At 44.6% G+C, this 27,882-nt stretch overlaps 1 protein-coding gene across 1 annotated transcript in view; it reads left to right on the top strand.

The window, feature by feature from the left end:
- Window positions 1-27,882, top strand: part of PEPD (peptidase D) — a 123,515-nt gene that overhangs the window by 9,933 nt on the left and 85,700 nt on the right. Inside the window, exons 3-6 of the mRNA XM_083625248.1 lie at window positions 1,725-1,852; window positions 18,729-18,792; window positions 22,142-22,189; window positions 23,300-23,361. Coding sequence (XP_083481374.1) covers window positions 1,725-1,852; window positions 18,729-18,792; window positions 22,142-22,189; window positions 23,300-23,361 — 302 coding nt within the window. The remainder of the gene's footprint in view (window positions 1-1,724; window positions 1,853-18,728; window positions 18,793-22,141; window positions 22,190-23,299; window positions 23,362-27,882) is intronic.

Consider the following 27,882-nt stretch of genomic DNA (forward strand, 5'->3'; position numbering starts at 1 on the left):
TAACCCACAAGAAAAGACCAGAGAGCTTGCAGAATCTCTTGCCCCAGCATGCTTGTTCTTGTTAACCTATTTCCCCTGGTCTCTTCTAACACAGTGCAAGTGAGATTTCTCAGCCTCTTAGAGGTGGGGATGAGGTTGTAGTTCAGTTTTGCTCTCAGTTTAATCCAGGATGGTTATCTGTTTTACAGTCATGTAGGCAGGGTTGATTGAGGCACAAAATGGGCAAAGGTTGTGCCTCTTATGGACCGTTGTTAAACTTAAGTAATTTGTGCAGTTCATGTTTCCTTCTCAGTGGGGTGCAGTCAGGCACGTATTCAAGGTAGCTGACGGAAAGCCAGATGAGATCAACTTGCTCAGAGGTTTAGTGTGGGCATTTGGTTAGGCAAGATGCCCCGTTGCAACTTCTCATTGGTCTTGGGTCTTGATTCAGTATGAGACTGTAATCCTCTTATCCAATCATCAGCCACTGTCAATAGGCGTTGCCTGAGGAGTCAGGATTTATGATTTAGCAGCAATACCCTTAAAGATCCACAATTTTAAGCTTGCCCCTTAAGCTGCCAGTCAGCTCCCACTGCAATCAGTAGAAAGGGGACTCCTGCTTTATGTATTCCTGAAGACCCTCTTCAGTTGATGGGAGTCTTATGGTGGGGCAAGAAAGAGAATGGAGAGTTTGCCCTGCCCATAGAAATAGGTAGTTGCAATTTGATCCTCCAAAAGCAATTCTGTTAGTGTAGTTGGTGCTGGTGGAGTGCAGCACTCACAGTTAGAAGGAAGGAAGATGTAGAATCCTCAGACTGTCGGTGTACAGCCAAAGGGTTCCTATCATGGAAGGACAAATGAGCCTTCCCCTAATGTGGTACCCTCCAGGCTGCTTGGGCTCTACCTCCTGTCATACTAGCACATTGGCTAGCACAGCCAATCACTCTCTGGGGCTGATAGGAGTTGCAAGACATCTGGAGGGCATCCATCCTGATGTGCACTTAAATGTGTGGGCATGTTTAAGTGGGGTTGCTCCATTTTGGAGAGGCCAAGTTAGTGCAGACAGGAACTGAGCAGGATCACAGAGGTTTCTCCCTTATTTTGCTGCTAAGAAAATCTGTGTATTATGAACTCCTGTATATTATTATGTATTTCTTATTATAATTGTATTTCTACAACTGATTTGATCTTTATATTGTCTAGGTATTCTATTACGTGCTGGCATTTGCGTGTAATGTTGTAAACCTCCCTGTGGTTTTCTGACAAAGGGCACTATATAAATAATCATATCATTTTTGATTTTGGGACGGGTGTTTACTGAAACCTTCTGTGGACATCGAAGGACGTACTCACAGGCACTCCTTCCTGGGAGTGTCACATTAGTGAACCCTTGCTCTTGTTACTTCTCTGTCCTCTCCAATGGGATCAGAGTTCCATTGAATCACTACACTTCTGAATAAATGTCTTGAAGTTCAGGGTGCTCAGCATTTTAATTTTTGTTAGTTCCCCCCACTTTTTTGGCAAATATATCCATGTAATCAGATTGCCTTTTTAAAAGTGATGATAGAGGTGATTTGGAAGGTGTTTTGCATTATGTTCGAAACCTTTCAACCCAGTGGGTCCCTTTGCCACAGGTAGTGCTAATCTGTATTGACCTTAACATCTTTCCAAATACCCTTAAAAAAAATATTAGGCAAGAGTGGAGAACTGGCATAATGGAATGCTTTTAAATTCCTTGGTTCTAGGAATCCTACTTCCACTGGACTTTTGGAGTGACTGAGGCAGACTGCTACGGAGCAGTTGAGGTTGACAGTGGAAACTCCATCCTCTTCATCCCGAGACTCCCCGACAGCTACGCAGTTTGGATGGGAAAGTAAGATCTCTTCCTTCTTCCTTCCTTCCTTCATTTGGGGATGGACCAAAGAAAGATTTGAACATAAGATTCATTTCCATCTGGCAATAAAAGCCATTGTCTACTGCACACAAGTCAGATCAAGTTGTTGTCCGGTGGATCCCACCAAGGCCAGTGGGCAAGGCCTCCAAGCAGGGGCAGACCTTGCTTGCCTCGTGACTTTATTCCAAATTTTAAAAGGTGCATAAAGCTTCTTTAGAAATGAGTGGCAGAAGCAACCTTTTACTGAAGGGTCTGTGGTTGTTTGCTGCATTATTATTTCTACGCAGGCAGCAACGGGTAGAATAAGTTTTTTTTGGATGAAACATTAAACTGTGAGATGAACGCTAATGGTTTTTATTAACTGTATTTATTATTATTATTAGTTTTCAAAAATGTCTATACCGCCAACATTAAAAATATATATAATTGTGGTGGAGCAACATTAAAATCAGCAGTAAAATTACAAACCATCAACATCATTGTCAATCATTAGTCTGCCAGTTGAAAGGTATACTCTTTTTTATTTTCAGAAACGCACCAGGATTTTTCCATTATGTATCTGTTAGTGTCAACTTTGGAGTTTCATTTTATTTATGCAGTATTTATTAAATTTGTATTCCGACCTTCATCCAAAGATCACAGGGCGATTCACATTTCCCCTCCTCTACTGCCAGCTTTGGCTGCCTTTCTAAGGCATGAGAGGGTAGGGCAAACAGTGATCCTAAATCTGTGAGTGGTGAAGGTTGGTGGTTTCTAGGATTGTTAAAACCTGTGTAGAATAAATGGGGTCTTTATTAAGTCAGTAGTGCTGGGGTGTATGGGGTGCTAGGGGAGGGGTAAAACCTCTGGTGGGGGACATGTCATGTTCCTTCTGGGGCAGTTTGTCCACTTTTGTTCCCCACCCTGCACTCCGCTCTCACCTGTGGCTCCTAGAAGTTGTCAGAATACAACAATGGCCACACCCCAGCTTCTACAGGCCAGCTAAACCAGGTGAGGATAGCCAATGGGTCTTAATCCCTCAGTGAGTTGAGGACTTCCTCTGTGTGCAAAGACACAGGCTCTGGCAGATTGAGCGGACAAGACCAATAGTGACTCCAGTGGTCCAGAAGGCAGTTCCTGCACATGCTGTAGAGGGAAGTGAGGGGCAGGCAGGACTCGTCAACCTGGGAAGGTAGCCCACCTAGGAGAAGGGAAACTGATCCTAAACCTCCACTGCCTTGTGGCTATCCTCATTCATGAGAAAGGCTTGAGCAAACCCAGAGGAACAAACTGCTTGTGGGACATCTTAGGGAGAAGAAAAGGCTAAGGAATAAACCCAACACAAATCCGGTCCCTAAGATGGTTGGATGGCTCATTGTACTCCTCCTTCCAGCAACTTCTGCAGCCAAGCTGGAGCCAAATGTATTGCTCTGCTTTCCTTTGGACCACATGAGCATGGCTGAGAGGGGGTCGTCATCTGGGCAGCCCAGGACCTCCATACACATTGTCAAGGCTTGCGCCCCAGGGAGGTCACTTCATTGCTGCTTACCTGGTGAATAGACTTCACCCTGAAGACACACTCCATTGCCTCTCCAGACAGATAGATGCCAGCAAGGGCTAGCTGCAGAGAGACCCTGAGGCATCTTTTCTTTCCTAAGTGTGGTCTGCAAGCTGGCCTCTCTTTCTCCTCTCCCCCACCTACGCTTGTCAGCCTCCTTGTTCATGTCCAGCCCCAAATTCTTGCCTTTCTCTTTGCTTTCTTAGTGAAACTATCAATAGCTCTTTGGGAGCTTGGACTCACATCAATAGTAATGCATTCTCTCTGCATCATAATTATATGTACACTGTGCCTAACAAGTCACAATTTTTTGGCCTCTGCGCTGTTTTTGGAATCTGGGATTGTTTCTAATTTAATACTTTCTCTATTTCTCTTGGCTTGGATAGCTTCTAATTGGAGCAATTACTCTTCTTTAAACACTAATTCCAGCCCAAAGATACGTCTGCAGCCGTTCCTGCATGGCAAAGTGTTTCGGAGCGACCATATGGCCAGGGAGGGTTTCTGTCTCTGCATGGAGAGCGTGATTGTCTTGGCACTATCTTGGCTCCAAGATTGCTTTGTGGTTGCCTTTGTTGTAAGAAGGCCCGCCTCTGTTAGCAGAGAACCTACCTCTCGTCTGACTCCCACTTCTGCCTTTTGTCTTCTCCAAGCTTGAGTGTTGGAGAAATTTCTGGCACGAAAGATTTCGAATAGGAATCTAAGCTGTACTTCTCCAGATGGTGCTTCATGCTAGGGGCGGATTGACTGGCCTTGGTCTGTTTTGGACTGGCACTCAGTCGCAGCATTTTGTTTTGCTACTTATTTAGTTTGTTTGATGTGGAATACCAGCCTGTCTCTAGGTGCCTTACAACAAATTTGAAAGCAAAACCTTAAAACTGCAGGCAAAAGCAATTAACGATTGTAATAAAACAAAAATCAGCACCATCTACAAATTGGACAACTTCAGAGGCTAGCCTCGTCAGCCCCCCCCCTCCTTTTTACTTACAACCAGTTCAGGGACTGATCCTGCCTGTCTGCCTCTTCCTTAGTCTCAGTGTTGCTCTTGTAGAGCTTACCAGGGAAGAGGATGAGCACTAAACTAGAATGAGATGGCTCTGGCGCCACCTACTGTTGGTCTCCCTGACTTCTGCCCTACCAGTTTTAATGGGCACTAGCCACCACAGGAAAATAATTTTTATATTAGCAGCAACTTGATGGGGAAAGAGAGATCCCCAACATGCAGACAATAGCACCCAGCTCATTGTATTTCATCAACTGCCTGAGATAACAGGATGGTTTTAACCTGATGCCAAAAAGAGAGTTCTCTTTCAACCAGTCCAAAATTCACAAAATGCAATTGTGTGCCACTTTAAGGATATGGCATGTAGAGAACCCATCCAGCTGGACTTGGTCCAATTACATTCACTGTCAAGATGCTTCTGGGCTCAATTTATGCTTAGAAATTGGAGGCCTTGCCCCTAGGGCCAGTTCCAGATGCAAGGCTACAAGATGAACCCCTGGAAGCAGTACCCCTCCAGCCTGAGGGTGTCACATTGCCAACCCGTGACTTGGAGAACTCCATAGTAGAAGCCCTAATACTCCTGAATCTTTACATTGATTGCATTGGTTGTTGAATGATGTTCCCCCTGAGATCATGAAGGTTGGAAGAGCACTGTGGCTGGATCAGGTCAAAGGCCCAACCAGTCCAGCATCCTGTTCTCTCACTGGCCGTGTAGATCCTTTGGGAAAACCACAAGTAAGACCTCATTGCAATAGCAGTCTCCTGTTTCCCAGCAGCTGATGTTTGAGGCATTGTGCCCCTGATCCCAGAGGTAATATGTAGCCATCATGGCTAGGTTGTTTGGTAACTCTCCTCCCCTATTGTCGTTTTGGAGAGGATGAAATACACACACACACACACACACACACACACACACACACACACATATATATGCCACTATGTGAAAAGGCCAGCTAACAAGTGATTTTAATAAATAGTTGTGGGCAAGGGAAGGTCCCTCTTGGGGAAGCTTTTTTGCCATAATTGACCATTTCATTGAATGGCTGATGGTGACAAACTTCTGTGGAACCCTCCAGGGCACAGTGTGAAAAAACCACTGGTGTAGTGGATGCATTCCAGAGCACTGGATCTCATCAATCTTCCGCCCACACTTTAAATATTTCTTTCCCTCCCTCCCCCCACCCCCCCTTCTCTCTCACACACTGCTCTGAAGAAGCACACAACAGTAAAAACCCAAAATAGGCATAATATTTGAAGAAAGCCATAATAGAACTTTATGCAAGACCGAAATGATAGCCTACAGTTAAAAATCTGCAATAGAAAGGAAACATCACCCTTGCAGATGCCTTCATAAAGATGATGGCTTTCTGTTGGTTAAATAAAACATATGGAGTAATAATGATGCTATAACACTTAGAAATCTTCACAGCAACACCTTAAAATGTATTTATTCCCACCTTGTATTGAAGAGACAGCAGTAGAGAGGGGCTGACACAGGAAGTGGACACCTCCTCTTGGCTGTGCACTTGGCATCCTGTGTCTAGGGATCACAGCAACATTTCTCAGGTCTTCATTGCAATGAAACCTTAGAAATTTGTGCTTCAAATTTTGCAGTGCTACTCTTCAACCAAAAAATATGAGTATTGGGGGGGGATGTATACAAAAATAAAAATGTGTGCACATTTTTGTGGGGGCTGTAAAAAAAAATCCAAACTGGGGTGAACTTTAGATGGAAAAATTTAGAAACTGAAATGGACATTCTCTGAACAAATCTGTATCAGACTGTAGGCGTCTACATGGGAGTCACATCACTGGTTCCTTGTTTTGCCCAGGCTTGCCCCTTGTATGGAAGACCCCTGGGTGTGTACATTTGTCTACATGTAAAACCCTTTCACACTGTCAGTGATGTGACCCCCCCCCCCAGGTAATGTCTGCATCAACAAATCATGGTTTGCCTCTAGCCACTGAAACCAAGTTTAGAAACCCTGCTGAACTGACAGGCCAAAGTTATGGCTCTTTCTCCACCTCCAGAGTCTGCCACGCTGCGGAGGTGGGAGCATGTGAAGGAACTGGTGAAAGTGGAGAGGATGAAAAATGAAAAGCAGTCAAGCAGCCCCAACCCAAACAGGGTTTGCCTGTTGAACTCTGGGAGGTTCAAACCAGGATTTGTATTCTAAACTGCAGCCTGGTTGCGCAGCATGGCAAGCCCAACTAGGACTTAGCAAGACCACCTTTAGAACTCATGGACATCCGGTGAAGCTGATTGTTGGAAGATTCAGGGCACATAAAATAAAGGACATCTTCATGCAGCACATTGTGAAAGTATGGAACGTGCTCCTGCAGGAAGCATTGATGGCCATCAACGTGGATGGCTTTAAGAGAGGATTGGACAGATTCATGGAAGAGAGGGTTATTGATGGCTATGCTGTGCCCCCACCAATGGAGGCATCAATACTTTAGAATACTGCTTGCTGGAAACAACAGGAGGGGATTGTGCTCTTGTGCTCGGGTCCTGCTTGCCGGTTTCCCACAGGCATCTGGTTGGTCACTGCAAGAACATAATGCTGGATTAAGTGGGCTCCCTTTGGCATAATCCAGCAGGCTCTTCTTGTTGACATGAACATGCGGGCTCCCAGATAGGAGCCCAAGCAGTGGCGTAGCGTGGGGGGTGCAGGGGGGGCGGGCCGCACCGGGCGCAACATCTGGGGTTAGGGCAAATCCATGGGTTAGGGGGCGCAAATCCACGGGTTAGGGGGCGCAAATCCACGGGTTAGGGGGCGCAAATTACTTGCCTTGCCCCGGGTGCTGACAACCCACGCTACGCCACTGAGCCCAAGGCTTCATTGATCCTTCTTGGTCCTTTTTGCTCCCACACAGTGCCAAGCTAAGATTTGGCTTAGTGTTCTGTCCCAACCTGGGCTTGTGATTAAACTCGCTCTTCAAACATGCCTACATTTCGACGATATGCTAAGACAAACCTTGGCTTAGCTTAGCGTGGCACAGGAGCAAAGATGTCTGTGGTGCCTCTCAGTTTCTTTCCAGGAATCAGGATGTCTGTGCAGTTCAGGTAAGCTATGGTTTGGCTTACTGTGTAGTACGAACCAGGCCAGTGGCTAGCATAAGCCATGGTTTGTGACCTAATACCTGAGTTGAGCCATGGCCACTGTACCCTGCCACAGGAAGTCTTGTCTCAGTGAAAGAGCTCCATAACAAGAATTCCTCATGAATTTTGACTCCTTGTTTATTTTGATACAGTGTGTTTTTAAGATTTTAAAGCCTTCCTTCAAGTTGTTTTAACACCCACTTAACGGATGCTTTTATGTACAATTCCTTAACAAATCAGACGCCATAAAAACTCCCATCTTGCTGTAGACTTTTATGCAGATCGGTCTGGCTGTTCAAATGTTGCTTCATGGACAGCAGGGGTGTTAATCTTCTCTTTCTGTTGCTGCACTCAGTTGCTCTCAAAAAGCAGTGATCTGTATTAAAATAGAACTTGCTTACAGATGGACACAGTGTTAGATTACAAATTTGATTATGAATATTGTAATTATCTTCTCCTCGCCAGCTGCAATACATTTCCCCCATGAAGATAATTTTGTCTCTGTGCCAGTGGGCTTCTAGGAGGCTAATGCAATATAAAATAATTATTGAAATAATAATACCTGGGAAAGGGGCATATAATGTGAGTTGTGCTGAGAGAGGAAAGTGCAATGTAGGAATTGAAGTGAAACACAAACCTTACCCTGTAAAGGTGTGTGTGTTTCAGTTAATGCATCCTGCCACCTTGATTCAGAAATTGGTCTGATACTGAAATATCCAGCAAGCTTTCCCAGTAAATTCTGTGGGGTGACCTGGCCTATGTACGCATACGGGTACCTCCTCTACACGGTGATTTCTTTGGGGACTTAACATCAGAATAATAGAACGATAAAATTGTAGAGTTGGAAGGGACCTCATGGGTCATCTGGTCCAACCTCTTGCAATGCAGGAATCACAGCTAAAGCATCTCTGACAGATGGCCACCCAACCTCTATTTAAAAGCCTCCCAGGAAGGAGAGTCCACAACCTCCCGAGGGACTTCATTCCACTGTCAAATGGCTCTTACTGTCAGAAAGTCCTTCTTAACGTTAAGTTGGAATCACCTTTCTTGACTTTTGAATCCACTGATTTGGGTCCACCCCTCTGGAGCAGCTGGAAACAAGTTTGCGCCATCTTCCACCATACATTTGAAGATGTATTCATATATTTCAGTCTTCTCCAGGCTGAACATACTCAACTCCATTCTTCATAAGGCTTGGTTTCTAGACCTTTGATCATCTTGGTGGCCCTCCTCTGCACACCTTTCAGCTTATCAATAGCCTTACGCTGTGGTGCCCAGAACACCAGTGTTTTGTGCATGAGTTTAAAACTTGGGTTTCTCCTATGATTCAGCTACAAGGAAAGCTCAACAACTTTGGTCAATACAATGGGTAGATCACTGTCAGTTTTTTTTTATATAGTGGGAGTAGATCGCAGTCTCTTGGAAGTTGGACATGCCTGAAATATAGGAAGAAAAACTTCCAAGCTCCTTTTGCAGCTGTGTTGGAGGGAGGAAGCATAAGTTCAGACCTGTTGACATAATGGTAAAACATAGTTTACTGTTGCTTCTGGACAATAGTGTGTGACTAGTGGAAATGAAGAAGGCAACCGGAATGGGTTGCTGGATTGCAGCTCTTGTCTTCTATTACTTGAGTTTGCTGTCACTAACACCAATCTCTTGGAAATTAGGTGGATTATAAATGTGAATCCCTGATGTTAAGGTTTAAGCCAGATCCCTACATCTGGTGCTTGTAGGCTTCCGTTTTGTTGATTAATGTTGCACCTGCCATTTACCTTGCCTTAATTATAACTGACAGAATGAGTTGGTGTATTGATTAACGTGATTTTCTGAAGCAAAACGTACTGTACAGCAGCTGGTCTGTGTGCCACATATGGCAAAACAATGTAATTGCTTTACAGGGGGATATCATTGGCCTGGAATGTCCTGGTGTGAATGAATATTGGCATCCAACCTTACACCTGCCATGAAAGGGAAGGAAAAGAGAATAGAGAGGGAGGCCTCCCAGGCCAGCTCTCAGCAGTCTCCCCCCCCTCAAAAAAAAGTGCTTCTGAAATACTGTAAATTTTTGGCCCACATTTACTCTTGGGTCAAGCATTGAATAAGTGAACAGGAGATGTGGCAACAGCTCAGCACCAATCTCACTCTTGATGATGTTGTTGTTACGTCCATTTGTAGCCCACTTAATATCTGAAATGCCGTGAAGCAGTTTGCAGTACAATAAATGTTATGAGACTATGTCAAATGAGTCACATAGCAAAATACATAGGCGATACCCATGTCTGTAAACATAATATTGAAATAAATAAAATCAGAGAGCCCTGCAAGGCAGTTCCGTGGAACCTTGGTTCTCGAACGGCTTAGTTGACAAACAAATCGGCTCCCGAATGCCGAAAACCTGGAAGTAAGTGTTCTGGTTTTTGAATGTTTTTTTGGAAGCTGAACATCCAATGCGGTTGTCGGCTATTGTTTCTGGGGCACCTGTGCCAATAGGAAGCCACGCCTTGGTTTTCAAACATTTGGGGAGTCAAATGGACTTGTGGAACGAATTACGTTCGAGAACCAAGGCTCCACTATATAATGTAAAATTTCAGTCAATACTATCACTCTCTCAATCTCACACACCACTCCTTTCACACAACCAACTACAACCATTTAGTGTACCACAGACATTACTGTCAACCACTCATAACGTAAAGCATTCATACTGTTACAACTTGCATACCAAAGGCCACTGCCAAGCATACCTATGTCAGATGCACTCCTAATCTTAGAAGCACTGATGAGTTCACCCCCCCACCCACCCTGAACAATGTGATACTTCTTTCTCATCAGTCAACTGAGAGGGGCCCAGATCCAGAGCAAGCTCTCATCCTGGTTGTTGGAACTCAGTATTGAGTTTGGACTGCCCAAGAGATTCATTCTCTCTTTTACCAAAGCATATCCGTTCTTGCTCCTTAGCTTCCAGGGGGTCGTACTAGTTGGCACTTGTGGGGGTTGGGTCCTTCCAATTCTATGATTCTGTGGAAAAGATACTGAGAAGAACAGTGAGGAAACAAGAAAAATGAAGGTGCCTTGGTAAGAATGGCAGAATGAGGAACCATGCTCTCTGTCTCTCTGCCCCCCCTCCCACAATGACTTTTAAATATGTTTAGTTGTTTTAAGCGCCACCGTTGGAGAGGGGAGACATGCTGGCTGAAGGATATTTGGTTGCGATGGCAGGGGAGAACAGTCGGCTGCCAAGACTCCCTCCTTTCGCTGTTCTTGGCTCACGCTTTCGTGACATTCTGCGACGCGGCACATTATACTCGTAATCAGGTTTCGGCTGTGCCACTAAGCCTTGTATTCCTTTTTTAGAGAACTGTGTGGGGCACAGGTGTGCCATCTGCACTCACATATAAAGGCACTAAGCTCTCTCTCTCTGAAGCAACACATTTCATTCTGGTGGAACCCACAGCCTCCCATCTTTCTGCAGCAGCCTAAGCGATCCATTTTTGACCGTGACTAGATGGGGCGACCCAAATAAGCTTTTTATTGGGCTATTGCAGCCAACAGCCACCGCTTAGAGCTTTCCGCTGAAGAGCCGTTGGCTGCCGATTTCTGCAAATGGAGGTGCATCTTCAACGTGAGAAATGACTCGTGGAACAACACAATTTAGTGGGGGCGTCATTCTTCTGCAGATCTTTTCTCTCTCTCTCTCTCCCCCCCCCCACTCTGGGAATTTTTTTTATAAAAGTTGCATTGCTCTACATGACAGAGGTTGTTTTTAAATATTTGGCACTGTCAGAAACATCTGTTAGTGCCTCCTAAAGTCTCCCGCGTTGCACGTGCTGGATGGGTTTGACACCCTCTTGTTTAGTTAACACTTTGCCATCTGTGCATCTGATGTTAGTGTAACGAGGAGCGAGTGTGTTGGCGAGCATCTTGACAGCTTTTAAACGTCCCTTTCGTCTTGCTCCAATTTTTCATGCCTCGTTGATGGCTTCCAGCTTGGCGCGGCGAATTACCATAACCTTCCCTTCCCTTTGCGTTGAAGCTTCTTCCTTGTACATTTTCACTCATGAAAAATTAAGATGTTGATGAGCTGTTCCTAGTGTCTGTGGATTGCTCCCCACACCGTGTGTGTGTTGTGTGTGTGAAAGATGCTTGCTGTGTGAGGAAATATATCTAAAGAAAATTAGATGAGAGCTATGAGGCTGTGGTGCATAGTTGTTCACTCGCATCAATCAAAATGTTGACTGGAAAGAGGCCCCCAAATTTTTTAATGGGGTTGCAGATTTTTTTCATGTTTTGAAAATTATTTTTAATACGCTTATTACAGGTTTTTTTTTTTAAAGAGGCTACTTTTTAAATTTACTGCATTAGTATTCCACCTTTCTTCTAAGGAGTTCAAGGGAGTACTTCACCTTCTCCTCCCAAAAGGCCTGTCAGTTCCAGTAGGCTGAGGCACAGTGACTAGGGACTCTGGTGGCCGAGGGGAATTGCACTCTGATCTCCCAGGACATCATCCAGAACTTGAGCCACCACTCCATGCAGGCAGGAAGCACCAAGATACCTTCTTTCCTGTATAAGAGAGGAAGATGCCACTCAGATGATCCCTCCTGTGGCCCATGCCCACGCAGGCTTAAAGAGGTTGCCTCTTTTTATTTTTTGCTATAAAGAACTATTTTTCTCATACACAGATCTAATCCATTTTGCCTTGAGATTTTAAAAATCAGATCCCCGTGCTAGGTGTTATTATTTTTAACAGTGATGGGCTTAGGGCAACATCTGGAGGGCCACCAGTGACCAAGCCCTGTTGCGAAACATGTACCTTGTAGCCCAGAATACAGTGTAAGCAAATTCCCACCATAATCGAGATCCATAGCTCTTTCCAGACATAGATGGACATCCGGGTTTCCAATGCCTTGCATTTACAAAGCTTCCAAGGCAGCCTCTGTGAGAGGTGGGGGAGCAGCAGGCTGGACTTGCTATGTCATTTAGCATTTTCCAAACGAGCCTGCAAAAGTTATACACCCACCTCCCATATCTACCCGTGCTTAATAATTCGTGTCCAAGGAACCAACACCTGTCAGATGCTTCTGCCAGTTTCCTTTGGTGCAAACAAATGACTTCCTAGTGTTGTTTCTGGAAGGTGCAATGTGTGTATGTTCACACCAGTTAGATATATGGAGGGGAGCAGTGGTGCAGGAGCTGTGCTCATGTGGTGCCACAATGCGTTTGCAGCAGCAGACTTACAGCAGGAGTGGGGAACTTGGGCGGGCGGGCAAGCCAGCTCCTCCTTTCTCCCCAAACCCCATGGGCCAAGTTTGATAAGTTCATTCGCAAGCCAAAATGGATTCAATTTGCAAATGAGAAAAGTAGTTCTATAGCGGGGAGGGGGAGAGGCAGAATGTTTAGATGGCACAGGTCACAGGTGCAGGATCAAGCCCTGTTAATCACCTGACATCATAATGCTTGTATAGTTTGAAATCCATCCATGTGGGCAAAAGTGCTGCTGTTTCCAAGCTCTAACCATCGGCTGGCCTGGCATCCAGAGTTTTGCAAGTTGCAGTGATCAGCTGATCTGTGCTTGCAAAGCAGCATTGCAAGTGCCACTGATCATCTGGTCAGTGATACCCGCAAAGCTTCCTGCAGCCCATTTCATAGATGATGTTTGGGTGGGCATGATTTGGCCCAAATGCGGGGGTGGGGAGGATGAGATTCCCCACTGTTGGTATCTGGTTTGTTCCATGGGTTACCTTATCCCTATTGGATAGGAATTGGCCAGAGCAATACTTAAGGAATGTAATGCGGATTTTAAACACTGATATCATCTAGGTTTCGCCTCGAATAACATGCTAATCGACAGAGCGCCTCAACCCTCTTAACCAGCAAGCTATCTTTACATGCTCTCTGTTCAAAGACATCACAGAGCCTTTACTTTGGGGTGCTCAAATGTTTTCTCATCAGCAATTCTGGAGATCCACTATGGTCAGCTTATATAGTGGTACCTTGGGTTAAGAACTTAATTCGTTCTGGAGGTCCTTTCTTAACCTGAAACTGTTCTTAACCTGAAGCACCACTTTAGCTTATGGGGCCTCCCGCTGCTGCCGCGCCGACACCGCATAATTTCTATTCTCATCCTGAAGCAAAGTTCTTAACCTGAGGTACTATTTCTGGGTTAGTGGAGTCTGTAACCTGAAGCATCTGTAACCCAAGGTACCACTGTATATCGCTGTGAATCTGGAGAAGTAGAATCAATAACTCACCTCCTTATGTATTGTTCTTTTTTATTATATTATTGTATTATACCTCAGATTTTTATTGAACCAGTTCTACAGAAAGCCTCAGGATGATCAGATGCATTTTATTCTTTCCTAGTCTTTTCAGATCAGAATGCACAACACATTGTGTCGCCGCCTGTAAAACTCTCCAGGGACTAATTTTAGCAAACTTGGAGTTTTGTTTCTGTGCATGTTGTTTTGTGCAGTAAGATGTAGTTATTAGTACTGTATAATATTGTTGTTATGCTTCTCTATTTTGTTTCGTCCAAAGCTGTTTTATATAGTTATACAAAGTTATACAAAGTTTCTTTTTGAATATTGGTCATTGGCAATAATAGATTGTTGTACCATTGGCCAAATGCCTAGAAATAGATGCTAGTGCGGGAGTGGAGAACTGCCAAGGGGTCCATTTTTGCCTGCAAGGCCATTTCCCCAAAACATCACCCACCTTGTCAATCCGCCAATGCCGCTGAGTGAGGTCAGCTGATGAGCGATCCATTTTTCTTTGGCCGCATTCCACAGCATTCCACTGGCACACAGCCAGAGTGGCACTATTTAACCCTCGCTCATCAGCTGATGAGTAGGCGTTAAATCCTGCTCATATCCCTGAAGTCTCAAGAGTTCAGTCCTCCTGGGTCCTGGTTTGCCAGCACATTTCCTGTGGGGAATGTGCTGGAGAAGCAGGCTGGTCCCCACACCCCTGTGGGGGTCAGCTTCGGCAGCTTATCAATCACCTGATGCCAAACAATTGGCAGGTGGTTTCCCCCTGATCCCCTGTAACAGTTGGCCCATACGGTGAGGTGGGGCATAAAGATCTGGGCATCCAGACCAGAAAAGTTCCTCACCCCTGCTCCAGTGTGCACCCCTAAACAACATAATCTTGCCCTTTTTATTACAAAACTGACAACCTTCGTGGAACTTTGTCTGTTCAGCATCGACAATTCTGAACAGGAATCTTTATACTTGGGGGGGGGGTATTGCAAAAACTTTCTCTTGCACATCCCACCAATTCTTTTCCATCAGCATTAAATTCTGTTTTAACAAATGCTATGGTTGCCCAGCCGCCCCCGCCCACCGGTTCTTGAAACAGTTGTATTGCAGGGCTTTTGCATAGTAAGTAAATGGGACAAAGGATGCATCACCAGTTTTAATTGTCTGTAGCCACTGAATGTCTTTAGTCCCACTCTATGACATTTTAATGCTACTTTTAGGACGGTTGCTGACTTCAAAAGCTATCTCTGCTCATTGCATTTAAGATGTGCTAGGTGTATGACAACGTATATTTTTCCCCAGCCAAAGGGATTCAAGATTATAAGTGACGGCTGTAATTTGGCCTTATTACATATTCATTAAAAACATGCAGGTGGTCAGACTGCTTGAAAGGCTTCTGTTTTCAGCCTGCGTGACGGGGCGTTAATTTAGTCTCTCTCTTTTCTGAGCAGTGCATTAGTGGACTCTTTGGTTTGCTGTAATGAAAATCTTATCTGCACCTCTTTTTGCTACACTCCTATATTCAGATCAGTTTTTACATGGAGGGCCTTCATTGGGCTGTTGGTCACTCTTGCAAAACAAGCCTTCTCTAAAATGTTCAGTGTTCTGAGCAAAATGGCGGCAATCCTCCTTTTTCCTGTGGTGCTGTACAACACTTGTTGGATTTAAATTTACTTATTGATTTTTTTGGGAGGGGAAACAGCAGTAGTCAGCAACTAGATATAAATAAGCTACAACTGCACAGGATTGCAGATTGTGAAAGTGGGTTAAAATCAGTTTCCTTGAGAACTTGACTTCCCATTTTTAAAAAAAGCAAGTTTCTGGCCCTCTGCCTCTGGAGATGCACTTGAAAAATACACATGGATATGCATGCTGGAATTTCAGGAGCCAGAGAGGTTGTCTGAGGCAAGAATGCTCTGCCCTTCATGGCTTCTTGCCCAGCTGCAAGGCTAGCAAAACTAAAATGAATTATGCAAAACTCTAAAAACTCTGCAGGATAAATTGTACAAAAATAGCACGTGTGCAAACTGACCTGTTTGTATAATGTGTCTGTGCAGACTTCACTTGTTGCAGGATATGGATTTCCTGGATGCTGGGCCTTAAACACAGAGATGTGCTTAGTCCCCCTTGTATTGTTCTGCTGCCTTTTCTCCTTTCCTTTTAGAATCATGGAGCTGGAAGGGACTATGGTAAGGTTACCAAACGTCCCCGTTTCCTGGGGACAGTCCCCAGATTTACAAATCAGTCCCTGACAAAATCCATCTGTTTAGTAGGAAGTTGAAAAGTGTCCCTGGATTCATTGAAAAAAATCTGGTAACCTTAGACTATGGAGGTCATCTATGCCAATCCCCTGTGCCCTCTGCAGACTCTGCAATGCAGGTGTAACTGTAGCATCACCATCCCTCCTCTGCTTAAATGCCACCAGTAAAGGAGAGCCCACCACCTCCCAGTGCAATCTACCTGCTCCACTGTCAAAACTGCTGTTATCCTTAGGAGGTTTCTACTGCTGTTTACACTGCTACCCTGCAATTTCCACCCATTAGTTCTTTCATCACCATAATGACTGCCTCCACCCAGCAGGCTCCAGGGCTGGTGACAACCATTTAAATTTCAGAATTAAAAACAGTTAAAACAAATTGCGGTCGCCGGAAGAAGGTGGGTCCTGGAAAACACACAACTCACAGGTCCAAGGTGAGAGTAAAGAGATGTGTCTCCAGCACTCAGCGCTGCACATTAAGGGTGCAAAACACAGCCCTGTGGGGAGCTCCACAACTCAGGGGCTGCCACAGAGAATGCCCTGAGGGCAGTGGAGCAACCAACAAGGCCCCCTCTGCCCATCTTAGCACACAAGAGGGTCTGTAGGGAAGTGGGATCTTCTCACTCTCCCTTATGGAGTAACAGGAAACCTCTATGGCGTATTTGGAGACTGCTATCATTTCTCCCATGAATTTAACCAGCTGGCCTTATCAGTGATTCCCTCTTGCCCAAGTGAAGTGGCTAATCTCCTGGCTGATCTGCTCTGTGCATCCCAAAGAGCAAGTGTCTGTACAGTGCTGAAGGGTGGATTTGATTAAAGGCTATTGGTGCCATAAAGGAAACAAGTGTGGATAATGACCTGCTTTCTCTTTTAATGTTTCTTGTAACGGTGCTTACGTTAAGCAGCTTTTATAGCCGCCTTTTTAAAACAGGTTGCTCCCCTATCATATTTGGTTGACAAGATGACATTTAAATGACTTTTAAAAAATAATAATTGGCATTTAAAAGAACCCATTTGCTCTTCAACTTTTTACGCTTGCCCTTTTTTAAAAAGAAAACAACATAGCTCATAATGTCGGGATGGGGGTAGGCAGTTGGGTGTATTATTACAATTAGGTTGTGTGTGTCAGAATGAAGATACCTGGATGCAATTTTTCTCACTTCCTCAGCTTTGGGTAGCTATTCCTCTTCAGATGTCTTTTCAGTCTGCAATGCTCGCCCTTCTGCCACACGGCACGAGGCAGAAGCTGACCTGGAGGGCTTTGGCAAAGGCATTTGTGTATGTTTGAAATTCAGGAATATGTCAGACCTTTGGCCCATCTACTGCATTACTGTCAACACTGACTGGCAGTAGCTCTCCCTGAGTCTCCCACCTTTCTTACTGTCTGTGTGCTCTGCCACTGAACTACAACAACTCCATCTTGTGACTAAAATGAGACTTTGTGGCTTCAGTACCAAGCCAGACTTTTTCTTCTTCCTTCACTGGTCTTTTGAAACTAAAAAGTTTGCTCAGAACAAGCTTTTACTACGTTGGCGTTGGACCCTTGCTATGTTGTCACATATTCTGGAACACGCCTCGCCACAATGCTGGACACCCTGGGGTGGCAAGGGTACCTTTCTTCATATGTGATGAGGATGCGAAAAACTTGCACTTTGTTGGCAGTTTATATTCATGGACCTGTCTCCAATAGCCAGCCAGTTGCTGATCTTGGACCCAGTATTAGCTTTCCTGGCCACCGTAAGCGACTCACATCCCTTAAATCCCACCCTTGTTCACAAAGAGTTGCTTGCTCTACTGCTGGTTGCAGCCAGACTCGAAATTGGAAGACATTGGGAAGGCTGCATGGGGTCTCTCTAGGGGTGAATGGGAGGGCATGGGGCATTGCCTTGCCTGAGCATCTAACCCATCACAGGAAGTGTTTTAAGAGGGATTTCAAAATGAGAGCATTTTGATGTTGTATGGCTTCTGTTAATATGCTTTATCAAGAACACTAGCATTCTGCATCAACCCTCAATGACACATGTGCCAAGGCTGCCTTTCTTCCAAATTGTAACTCCTGCTTCCAAAACTTGGTTTTGCAGAATCTTATTATATGTCTGCAAGTCTACTGAACCTTCTGTTCATTTTACCCCAGCTGTAATAATGTACTCCACACAGTTGTTCTTTGTTTCCTTACTATTTATTTTGTTTATATAGTGTTATTTCTGAAAACTCAGTACACACTTTTTTTTTTAAGTTAGCTTTGCATTTTGGGACATTTTGGTTGGTCCTAATAAATACCATGCCTAACCATGGAATATAGAAAAATGTGGTAACTTCAGACTTTGTTCAAATGTGGATGCCTAGTGTTACTGATCCCTTTAAAAATGTCCTGTGCGTCTTACCCCTATTTAGATACTGTTTCTTAAAAATAGGGTTTAGGGTCCTAGGAAGGCCTGTACCATATGATAATATACCAAATTGCTGTTCTTGACTAGGCAAAAAAAAAAAAAAAAGTATATATTGTAACCCAAAACTGGTGGTGATGTGTGTTTGCTCTTTGGGTTTTCATATCTGTAGCATTCATTGTCCTTCATTTTCTTCTTTTGTGCATTGAATCTGTCTTGTAAAAAGAAAAGGGGGTACAGTAACATAAAGCTGATAATAATATATCAAGCTGTTCTCTTACTTGCAAAATAACCAGTTGTCTCTTTGCATTCTGAAGGATCCAGCCTCCTGAATTCTTCAGGCAGAAGTATGCTGTCAATGAAGTTCGGTATACAGATGAGGTGAGTGTTTTGCCTTTGCCAAGATCTTGTGAAGCTTTTTTGAGGGGCAAAAATATTGGGTAGATAAGTATTAGCCTTTCCAGTTTGAAGAGAAGCAGTTGGAAAGTGGTCTTTGTTGCAGTCACTGTCTGGGATCCCACTAACTCCTTGAGGAAGTGTGTTAGAATATATATTTTTTAATCTCTCCCCCTTTCACCCACAAACCCGCTTTGCTATTTCCCTACTTGCTTTTGAAAGATTTCTCTTTTATGGAAATGGTTTGCTTTGTTGCGTGAGAGGTTTGCAGTTTGTGCAAAGAGATACCCCAAACACTCTTGGTGCACAGGACTGGCTGGGAAGGGCCAGTGTACCTCTGTGGTAGATCATCTGTTTTTTATATACAGAGTGTCCCCAAGTTCAGTCTTAAATGGCATCTCCAGGTCGGGCTGGAAGAGACTCTGCCTGAAACCCTGGACAGCTGCTGCCTATCAGGGTTTCTTAAACTTGGGTCTCTAGCTGTTTTTGAACTACAGTTCCCATCATCCCTGACCAGTGGTCCTGCTAGGTAGGGATGATAGGAGTTGGGTCTCCAAGTTTGCTTTTGGACTACAAGTTTGGGGAACCCTGGTGTAAATAATGGTGGTTTGGGTGGACCAATGACCTGACTCAGTGTAAGGTAGCTTCCTTTATTCCATGGGGCTCTGGTTTCCGAGAGTCTGTGTCTCCTCCTGGGTACCCTTATCGCCACCACCTACTTTTTTGGGGTTGAGCACTAGTACCCATTGGATGTGGTGTTCACATGGGCTCAACAAACATGTCTTGACACCAGTGTTTTATTGATACTTTTCATGCCGTTTCCCCTCTGAAGCTGCCTTAAACAGAGTCAGACCTCTTGGAGTATCTGAGCTCAGTGCTGTCTGCACCAACCTTTGCCAACCTCCAGACATATTGGGCTACAACTCCCATTTGCTCTAAACGCCGGCCCAGAATATCTGGAGCAAGGCTGACAGAGCCTGTTATTTATTAAATTTGTATACCGCCCTTCATCTGTAGATCTCAGAGTGGTTCACAACAAAAGCTGTCGTACTGGCAATCGGCTTTCCCGGGTTTCTGGCAGGGGTCTTTTCCCCAGCCCTACGTGGATATGCCAAGGCTTGAACCTGTAACCTTCAGCCTGCAAAGCACTGAGCTCTGCCCTGAGCTATGGCCCTAAGCGATCACATGGGGCAGAGCCGTAGCTCAGTGGTAGAACATCTGTCTTGCAAGATGTTCAGTCCCTGGCATCCCCAGGTAGGGTTGAGAGAGACTGCTGCCTGAAACCCTGGAGAGCTGCTGCCAGTCAATGTAGACAATACTGAGCTAAATGGACCAGTGGTCAGTATTAGGCAGCTTCCTATGTGTTCCTATGAAGCTGCTTTTGATGGCAATAGTGCAAGCTTGTTGTGGCAGAGAGTCTGTGAACCAGTAAGCCTCAGTTCAGTTGTTGCGTCTTGATGTGAACTTGCCTTGGGCAACCTCTTTGGCCTGAAAAAGGAAGACTGTAAAAAACCTGCATGCACGTGACATGCTTTGAGCACTTTCCTAAAGCCCTATAAAGATGTTTATTAATATCATATACTGCATCTGCCCTTTTCTATCTAGCCAAGCAATTGCTGTGTTCTCCTTATGCCCCCTTCGTGTGTTCTGGGTTCTTCCTACCTACGTTTTGTCTGTGATCGTTGTGGGGCACAGAATGAGATTTCAAAACAAACAATTTCTCTCGTTCTTCAGGGCCCTAACCCTGGTGTGTCCCATTCTATTAAAAAAATCATATTTGGGGGGCTGGCATTTGAAACGCAGTTTGATTCTTGAGATGAGTATCCCTCTGAAATAGCATTGCGCTAATCTATTCACTCCCTCTGCTGCAGCTACTGAGGAGGTTTGCTGCTTGACATATCTGGATTGGAATCGTGGTTTCTTGTTATCAGGCTTCATGTGTCGAATACAGAAGTGCTAGTTAAGGGCTTCTTATCTGCAAGAGTGGATGACAAGTGATTCCCGGCCAGAAATTTGTGCGTTGTTGCTTAGTATCAGCTATATTGACAATTTGTCAGAGTGTCATCAGCAAATGCTGTGCTTACCCTGATTCCGTGCTTAAACTGTTGTGTGGGACCAGGCTGGGGGTGGGTGGAATTAAAGAGATGCGGCTTTCCTTTATGCTTTGGAAATCCAGTGGCTGTTGCCAGAGCTGCAGAAATACTTTCTGGGGGATCTGCTGCCGTGAAGTCCTTTAAACTTGTTTCCATTCCACAGATACTGGAATAGCTTTCCATCTCTGATACAGCCTCTACATAGGAATCTAGGAAGCTGCTTTATAGTGAGTCGATCTAGCTCAGTATTGTCTACACTGACTGGCCGCTGCTCTCCAGGATTTCAGGCAGGGAGTCTGTCCCAACACTACCTGGAGATGCTGCCAGGATTTGAACCCGGGGCCTTCTGCTATCAAGGCAGACACTCTTCTGCAGAGCTTTGGCCCTGCCTCTAGTCTTCAGGCTTGCCTTGCTGAGATCCTCCAGATTTATTGAATTTTAAAAATGGGCTCTGAAGACCTGCCAGTCTAGTTAGAAAGGCTTTTGATGCTTAATGTGCATAATGGATTCCCCAGCCCCTTTTTTGTTGAATTAGGAGTTTGTGTTACACTGCGTTAATGGTTAGTGAATGCTGAATGGTTTGTGTTTGCTTTGCTGAGATGCTGCTGCGTCTTGTGTACGTATAATTATGTGGAGGGAAATGTCATTTGTCTTTTTTAATAACAACTTTGCTGTGAATGGCTTTGAGCTCAGCTTTGTTGGGAAAGCAGCACAAAAATAATTTCATTGGGCCTTTTCTTAACTGCAGTCATTGGTTGGACATGTGTATATATCTGCTGTTCCTGGTGTGCTGTTTTTTTTTTTTTTGCTGACTGTTTGTTTTCAGAATTGTATATAAGTGTGTTTTTTTCTTTTTATCCTATACACCACCTTGCGTATGACTGTGGTATAAAAAAGGGCAGGATATAAACCACAAAATAAATATGCAGTGCCTTCCTATCCATTGACCTATCTGTTGAGATGCTAAGAAATGTTTATGAACATTCCATCTTCTTAGAAAGTTAAAATGGTCGTCCCAGGGATTTGATGGGATCGGTTGCTGAAGGAGTATAATCATGACAGCAGGTGACTAGATAGAATGTGGGAATGGTCTGCAGAAGTAGTGTGAGTGTGAATAGGGCACAGTAGGTGGTTGGGCATGGATAGTAGAGCTCCTGCAAGTTGGCACCATTGTGAAGCTTCCTCAGTGGCCAATGCTGGTGGGCGATCAACTGATCACAATGATTCTTCTTACTTTGCAGATTTCCAGTGTTCTGGCTTCAAAGAACCCTTCAGTTCTTCTTACTCTGGTAAGTGACATCTTGTGTTCTTAGAAAGTATTGACTTTGGAGAAACTTACTTGCAGACTAGAGCAGCCTTTCTCAACTTGGGGTCCTCACCTACTGTTGGGCTCCCAAACTCCCATCAGACTCAGCAAGAATTGTTGTCCACTAACATCTGGGGATCTTACTAAATGCAATAATCTAGTCTTCTGTAATAGAAGGAGTGTTGCTGTTTTCAAATAAAAGTTTGTTAATTTATTATTATTGAGGCACTCTTAAAAGACACAGTCCATAAAGAAAATGGGGGAGGGAAGAGGACAACAGCCAAGGTCGGGTACCAGCCAGCCTCACCTGTAGCCAGATGGAAATGGCTCCTAATGGCCATTTCTGGCCTGTGTGTTAACAGGTTTGGGAACATTATTCAGTGGTAGTTATTGCTCACTGTCAGGCTTGATTTTAGAAGAAGCTCAGGTTGTTGGGTAAGACTGGAGGAAGGGGAGTTTCCCAAGTTAACCTGGTTTGACTGGGAGCCAGGTTCAAATTCCATGGAACTTAATGAGGGCAGTCTCACAACCTTCAAAGGGTGGTGATGGTGGCTGAGAATTGTATGCAATCCAGGAATGGAAAGCCCTTTGTACACTGTGCTTTTTGAACATATGAAAACCACTGTCTCCTGGGTGTTCTGGAAGAGTGACCAAGATAGAAAGTTGCTTAATTTACATGGCCTATTCCCACATCTTTGGTTTCCAACCATTCTTACATTTGGGAAATCAATATGGCCTGTACTTGGTTCCTAGTCACTAATCAAGACATAGGCTTAGGTACCCTTCAGCACATGCCCTCTGTGACCAGAATAACTTATCATAGCCTACCTACAACCCTTTGGGTGGTTTGAGCTACAGGCAACTTCTCACTTGCACATGATCAGCACATGCGCTCACTCTGACATGCATGCCATTTTCGGTGCCAAAAGGGGATGGGCCGGGGGGATGGGAGTTGTAGTCAGAACATCTGAAGGGTCTCTTGTTTGGGAAGGCTGCCTTGCAGCATAAGATGCCTCTTTTGTAATTTTAAGACTGAAGCAGCTGTTCTTTTGTTGATAGTCATAGTTCAAATACTTTTGCCTTTCTTCTCCAGAGAGGAGTTAACACTGACAGCGGAAGTGTTACCAGGGAAGCTTCGTTTGAAGGAATCAGCCAGTAAGTTACCTTGTGGGTTTGTGTGTCAAACAAATTGTTAACCAGCGAATGATTTGAACACCGTATAACCAGTGGGAGAAATGATCAGGTGTCCATTAGAAGATGGCCTGATGTATAGACTGTAAGTCGGTCATGGCGGCTTGATTATATGAACAATGATGTATTTTATTCTGGCTTTATATACTGTGGGTGGTATTCAACCAACATTTACTCAGAGTAGAGTAGCCCACTGAAATGAACAAGTCTAAAGAGTCTACTCTGTGTAAAAGTAGTTGAATATTGTGTTTTATATACATAATTTTTTTTATTTGTGTTTTATATTCATTGTACTTGCATTTGAAAAGTGATTTGTTGTATATCGTTTAAGTTGTTGCATAGGCACCTGACCACAAGAAATACATGTTTGACATGACAATATGTCCCAGGATAGTAGTTAGCCAGTTATGTGAAGCACTGCAATAGACTAATTAGGCTTCGGCCTATGGCTGAATCTGCTCTCCCACTCCTGGTTTTTTTATAACCCCCACCCAGGCTCCTCCTAGGCAGTAATGTGGACTTTGGCCTCAACAAATTTAGGCCCCCCTGCACGGCAACATTATCAAGTATTATGCTCACATCACGCATAAGAACATAAGAAGAGCCTTCTGCTTCAGGCCAATAGCCTATCTAGTCCAGCATCCTGTTCTCATAGTGGCCAACCAGATGCCTGTGGGGAAACCCCCAAACAAGGCCTGAGCATAAGATTGCTCCCCCCTCCTGTGGTTCCCAGCAACTGGTGTTCAGAAGCATTTACGGCCTCGGACTGTGGAGGCAGCGCATACAAAACAACACCATCACGGACAGCAGGGCAGAAACTTGTTAATTTTAAAACTAAAGCTGGGACAAACATCTGAACTTTTCAAAAGCTTGTTCTCAAAAAGCTTATGTGTGTAACTTTTGCAATTCTGGGCATGAAGTGTGCCTATGGGAGGAACTTCCTGGAGTTTTGGCAGCTTTGATGCACTATTTTGACACACCCAGAATTCCATATTCTGTGGGTCATTCTGGAGATGATGGTGGTAGCTTCCATTTCCATGTGCTACCTGCCATTCTTCCCTCCTGCCCAAGCGCCTCTTGGAAGAGTGTGACTTCGCCCTTTGATCTTTAGCTTATTGGAAAGAGACTTCCAGCTGTCCACTGCCTTCCTCTCCATGGGTTTGCAGGGCAGAAAAAACTGATCTTCTCACTGCTGTTTGACAGCTGTAGATCACTTATGTCAGGAGCGGGATACCCACTGGTGTAGTACTGAGCGCCCTGCTGCTTTTTGCATGACAGAATTGATGCCCTTAATCGCTTGTTAGAGTGCTTCTCTCCTCTCCTCTCGCCACCCCACTTTATCTCTCCCAGTCTTGGCATTGGCCTCTCAACAGACTGTCAGCTTTGTCATTTAAGGCATATAATTCCTTTGACTGCCTTGGAGAGAGTTGACACTGAGTACTTTGCAACTAATGAAGCTACAAGGGAGGAAGCTTAGAATCCACTCTCAACTTTTGCTGCTGAGAGAAAACTTGTTGCTTTGTCCGCTGTGCAAAAGCGCTGTGCTCCCGAACTGTCATTTTTTTATGTAAAGAAAGAAAGAAAAGGAAATAGATGCACTGATCTGCATTTTTTTAAAAGAAGCAAAGAGTTTTTTCTATCCCCTTCATTCTTCTTTTATTTAAAGCACTTCCCAAGGCTTTTTGTGACATGCGAAGGGCAATGAATAATAGAATCATAGAATTGTAGAGTCAGAAGGCACCCAAGGGAGCATCTAGTCTGACCCCCTGCGATGTAGGAATCACAGATAAGGATGCCATTCTTGTTTGCTGAAGGCAGCCAAAAATACAAATTGGTGTAACTATTCTCATGTGGTGTTAGGGTGAATAACATCACTTTCCATTCTTCTACTCCCAAATTCATCCTCTTGTTAAAAATACTATTCAGCGTTTTGTTCAGTGGGCTTCAATTCAACTTTCTGCAACCTGTGGAAAATTTGGACTGCAACTCCCATCAGCCCAAGACAGCACAGCCAAGTGAAGCTGGGGCTGATGGGAGTTGTAGTCCAAAACATCTGGAGGGCACTAAGTTAGAGAAGGCAGCTTTTGTGTTTTTCCTTCTTGGGCTCCCTCTCAGGTGAGGGATTTGTCTCGGATTATTTAATTGACTTTTTGCAAGGAGCTGAGGCTTTGGGCAATTTGGTTCTTGTGGCTGCAGTGCCCAGTCCCACTAAAAAGAACAGGATGTGTTCTTCTCTGTTCCTTGTTCCTTCTTAAGGGGATTGAGGGAAGAAGTAGACAGTGCCCCTTCACAGTGCTGCAAAAGACCTATTTGGGCTTTTGCAAAAGTTTTATTTCAACATTGGTCTCAGCAGATCCTTTTTGACTACAACTGACATGGCCGTCCCCATTTTATTTTTTGTCCTACCCTGCGAAGCCTTGCCCTCTTCCACCCTTGCCATGTCTCAGAACTTCTCTCAAGAGCTGAACTTTATTCTCTGCTTTCCAGGCTCTCTCACCCTGTCTTCTGTCGAAATCTGTCTCTTCTTGTGCTGCTTGCTATCCTGCGGTTCCCTTTTTCAACCTCTGGTTGAACAGCTTCTGGATTGCTGGTGGTCTTTGACCTTTCATTCTTTTCTGCGTGAGGGTAAGTTGCCATGTGTGTGCACGCACACAGTGAGGCTCAGGCCAGGCAAACAAAGGCAGAGGGAAGGAAGAGAGATACAGGCCCCTGCATGCATGCACATTCTCTCTCTCACTCACATCCACACGTGCTTCCTCTCTCGCACGCAACGCTTCTGAATACCAGTTCCTGGAAATGGCAGAAGGAGAGAGTGAACATGCAACTGCTGGGTGACCTTGGGCTCGTCACACTTCTTTGAAGTCTTTCAGGCCCACTCACCTCACAGAGTGTTTGTTGTGTGGGAGGAAGGGAAAGGAGAATGTTAGCCGCTTTGAGACTCCTTCGGGTAGTGATAAAGTGGGATATCAAATCCAAACTCTTCTTCTTCTCTTGTGCTTGAATCCTGGTTGCAGATTTATTGTTGGCCGCTGTGAGAACAGGATTCTGGACTAGGCGGCCCACTGACCTGATCCAGCAGGGTCTTCATATGTTCTTATGGGGGAGAAGGTGGCTATCTGAATCTGGCCAGTGTGCCATAAGTAAGGAGGTTTCTTCTGTCTTGTGGGTTTCGTAAATTCAGAACAGTGATCCCTGGTCACAGGAAAGGAGCCAGAGATAGTAGGTCTTTCCCCCTTTGGTGTACTGTGAGGATTTTTCTCCAACCTGCACTGTCACCTGAACAATGCCAAGCTGTTCCCTTGAACAGGAGAGCCAGATAGCTGTGAGGTCACCACTGTTTTCCCTTTTCCCAGCTTTCAGTTGGCATGCTCTCTCAATGATCTCTTAAATGTTCAATTCTCTGGTATTGATCTTGATGCCAGAATTACACCCTGCTATTCTGTGTGCAGCTCACCTGCCTGTATCTCCTGGTTTCCTTCGTCTCTCATTAAGATCATGGTGGGACGCTCCAACTCAAAATGGAATCCAGGCTTTTGTTCACTGAACTTCATAGACTAAATGTACCATTTTGTTCATCAATGGGTTTTGTACTAGGTTGCCTTTATGCTTAACTAGCTTTTGCATCCTCTCCCCCCCCCCCCTTTTCTTTTGTGCTGAAGCATAGCAGGAATAATAGTCCCTAAACCTACCTACTGGAAAGGAAAGTGTTTCATTCGTGTTCAAAGCAGGCAAATCTCATTAGCCGAGCTGCTTTTTTCCTCCTGGTGCCTGACTGAGTTCTGTAGAGGGCCTGAATTGTGTGGCTTGCTGGCTTCATTTTCTCATGTGGTGAGGTGTTGAGATGGAACACAGGCTAAAACAGAACACCTTGCAGCAGAGGTGTTGAGCAGCGAGGCTGGAAAAATCCCACTTGCATCCAGAAATTGGATGCTGGCTCCTAAGAATGTGAAATATCTGTTCAGAACTTTGCAGAGCTTGAATTCAAGCATGCAATGGTATCTTAGAAACTGTAATACTGTACGTTTCTCCAGTCCATGTTGGTGGAGGGAGAGCCTTGAATTTTGAATGCCACCACAGAAAGTCCTGGGTTGCTACATCTCCTGGCAAAGTGGCCACTATCTCTCTTGTGGGTGCTTATTCATCACCTTTATTTCTCTTTCTCTCTCTCTCTTGCTTTGCTGTATGAAAATATATGAATACATCTTCATTTTACCTGAAATCACGGCTGCCTGCTTTCGCTCTAACTTCCTTTCCCCCTTTATCTCAGAGGCCGCGTTGGGCACCAATATGCCCTCCAGTAGCTCCTATGGGGCCCTGAAAAGTCTCAATAAATATTACCTCAGAAATCCACAACACACTAAAGACTGTTTGCTCCTTCTGTTCTGTTCCTGTTTGCACTGACTTGGGCTCTCCTTCATTTAACAATCCCCTTTAAGCATGCTCACATTTCATTGGATGCCAGAGTTGGACACCCACCCAGTGTCT

This window comes from Podarcis filfolensis (genome assembly GCF_964270895.1).
Source record: "Podarcis filfolensis genome assembly, chromosome: 8".
Classification (NCBI taxonomy): domain Eukaryota; kingdom Metazoa; phylum Chordata; class Lepidosauria; order Squamata; family Lacertidae; genus Podarcis; species Podarcis filfolensis.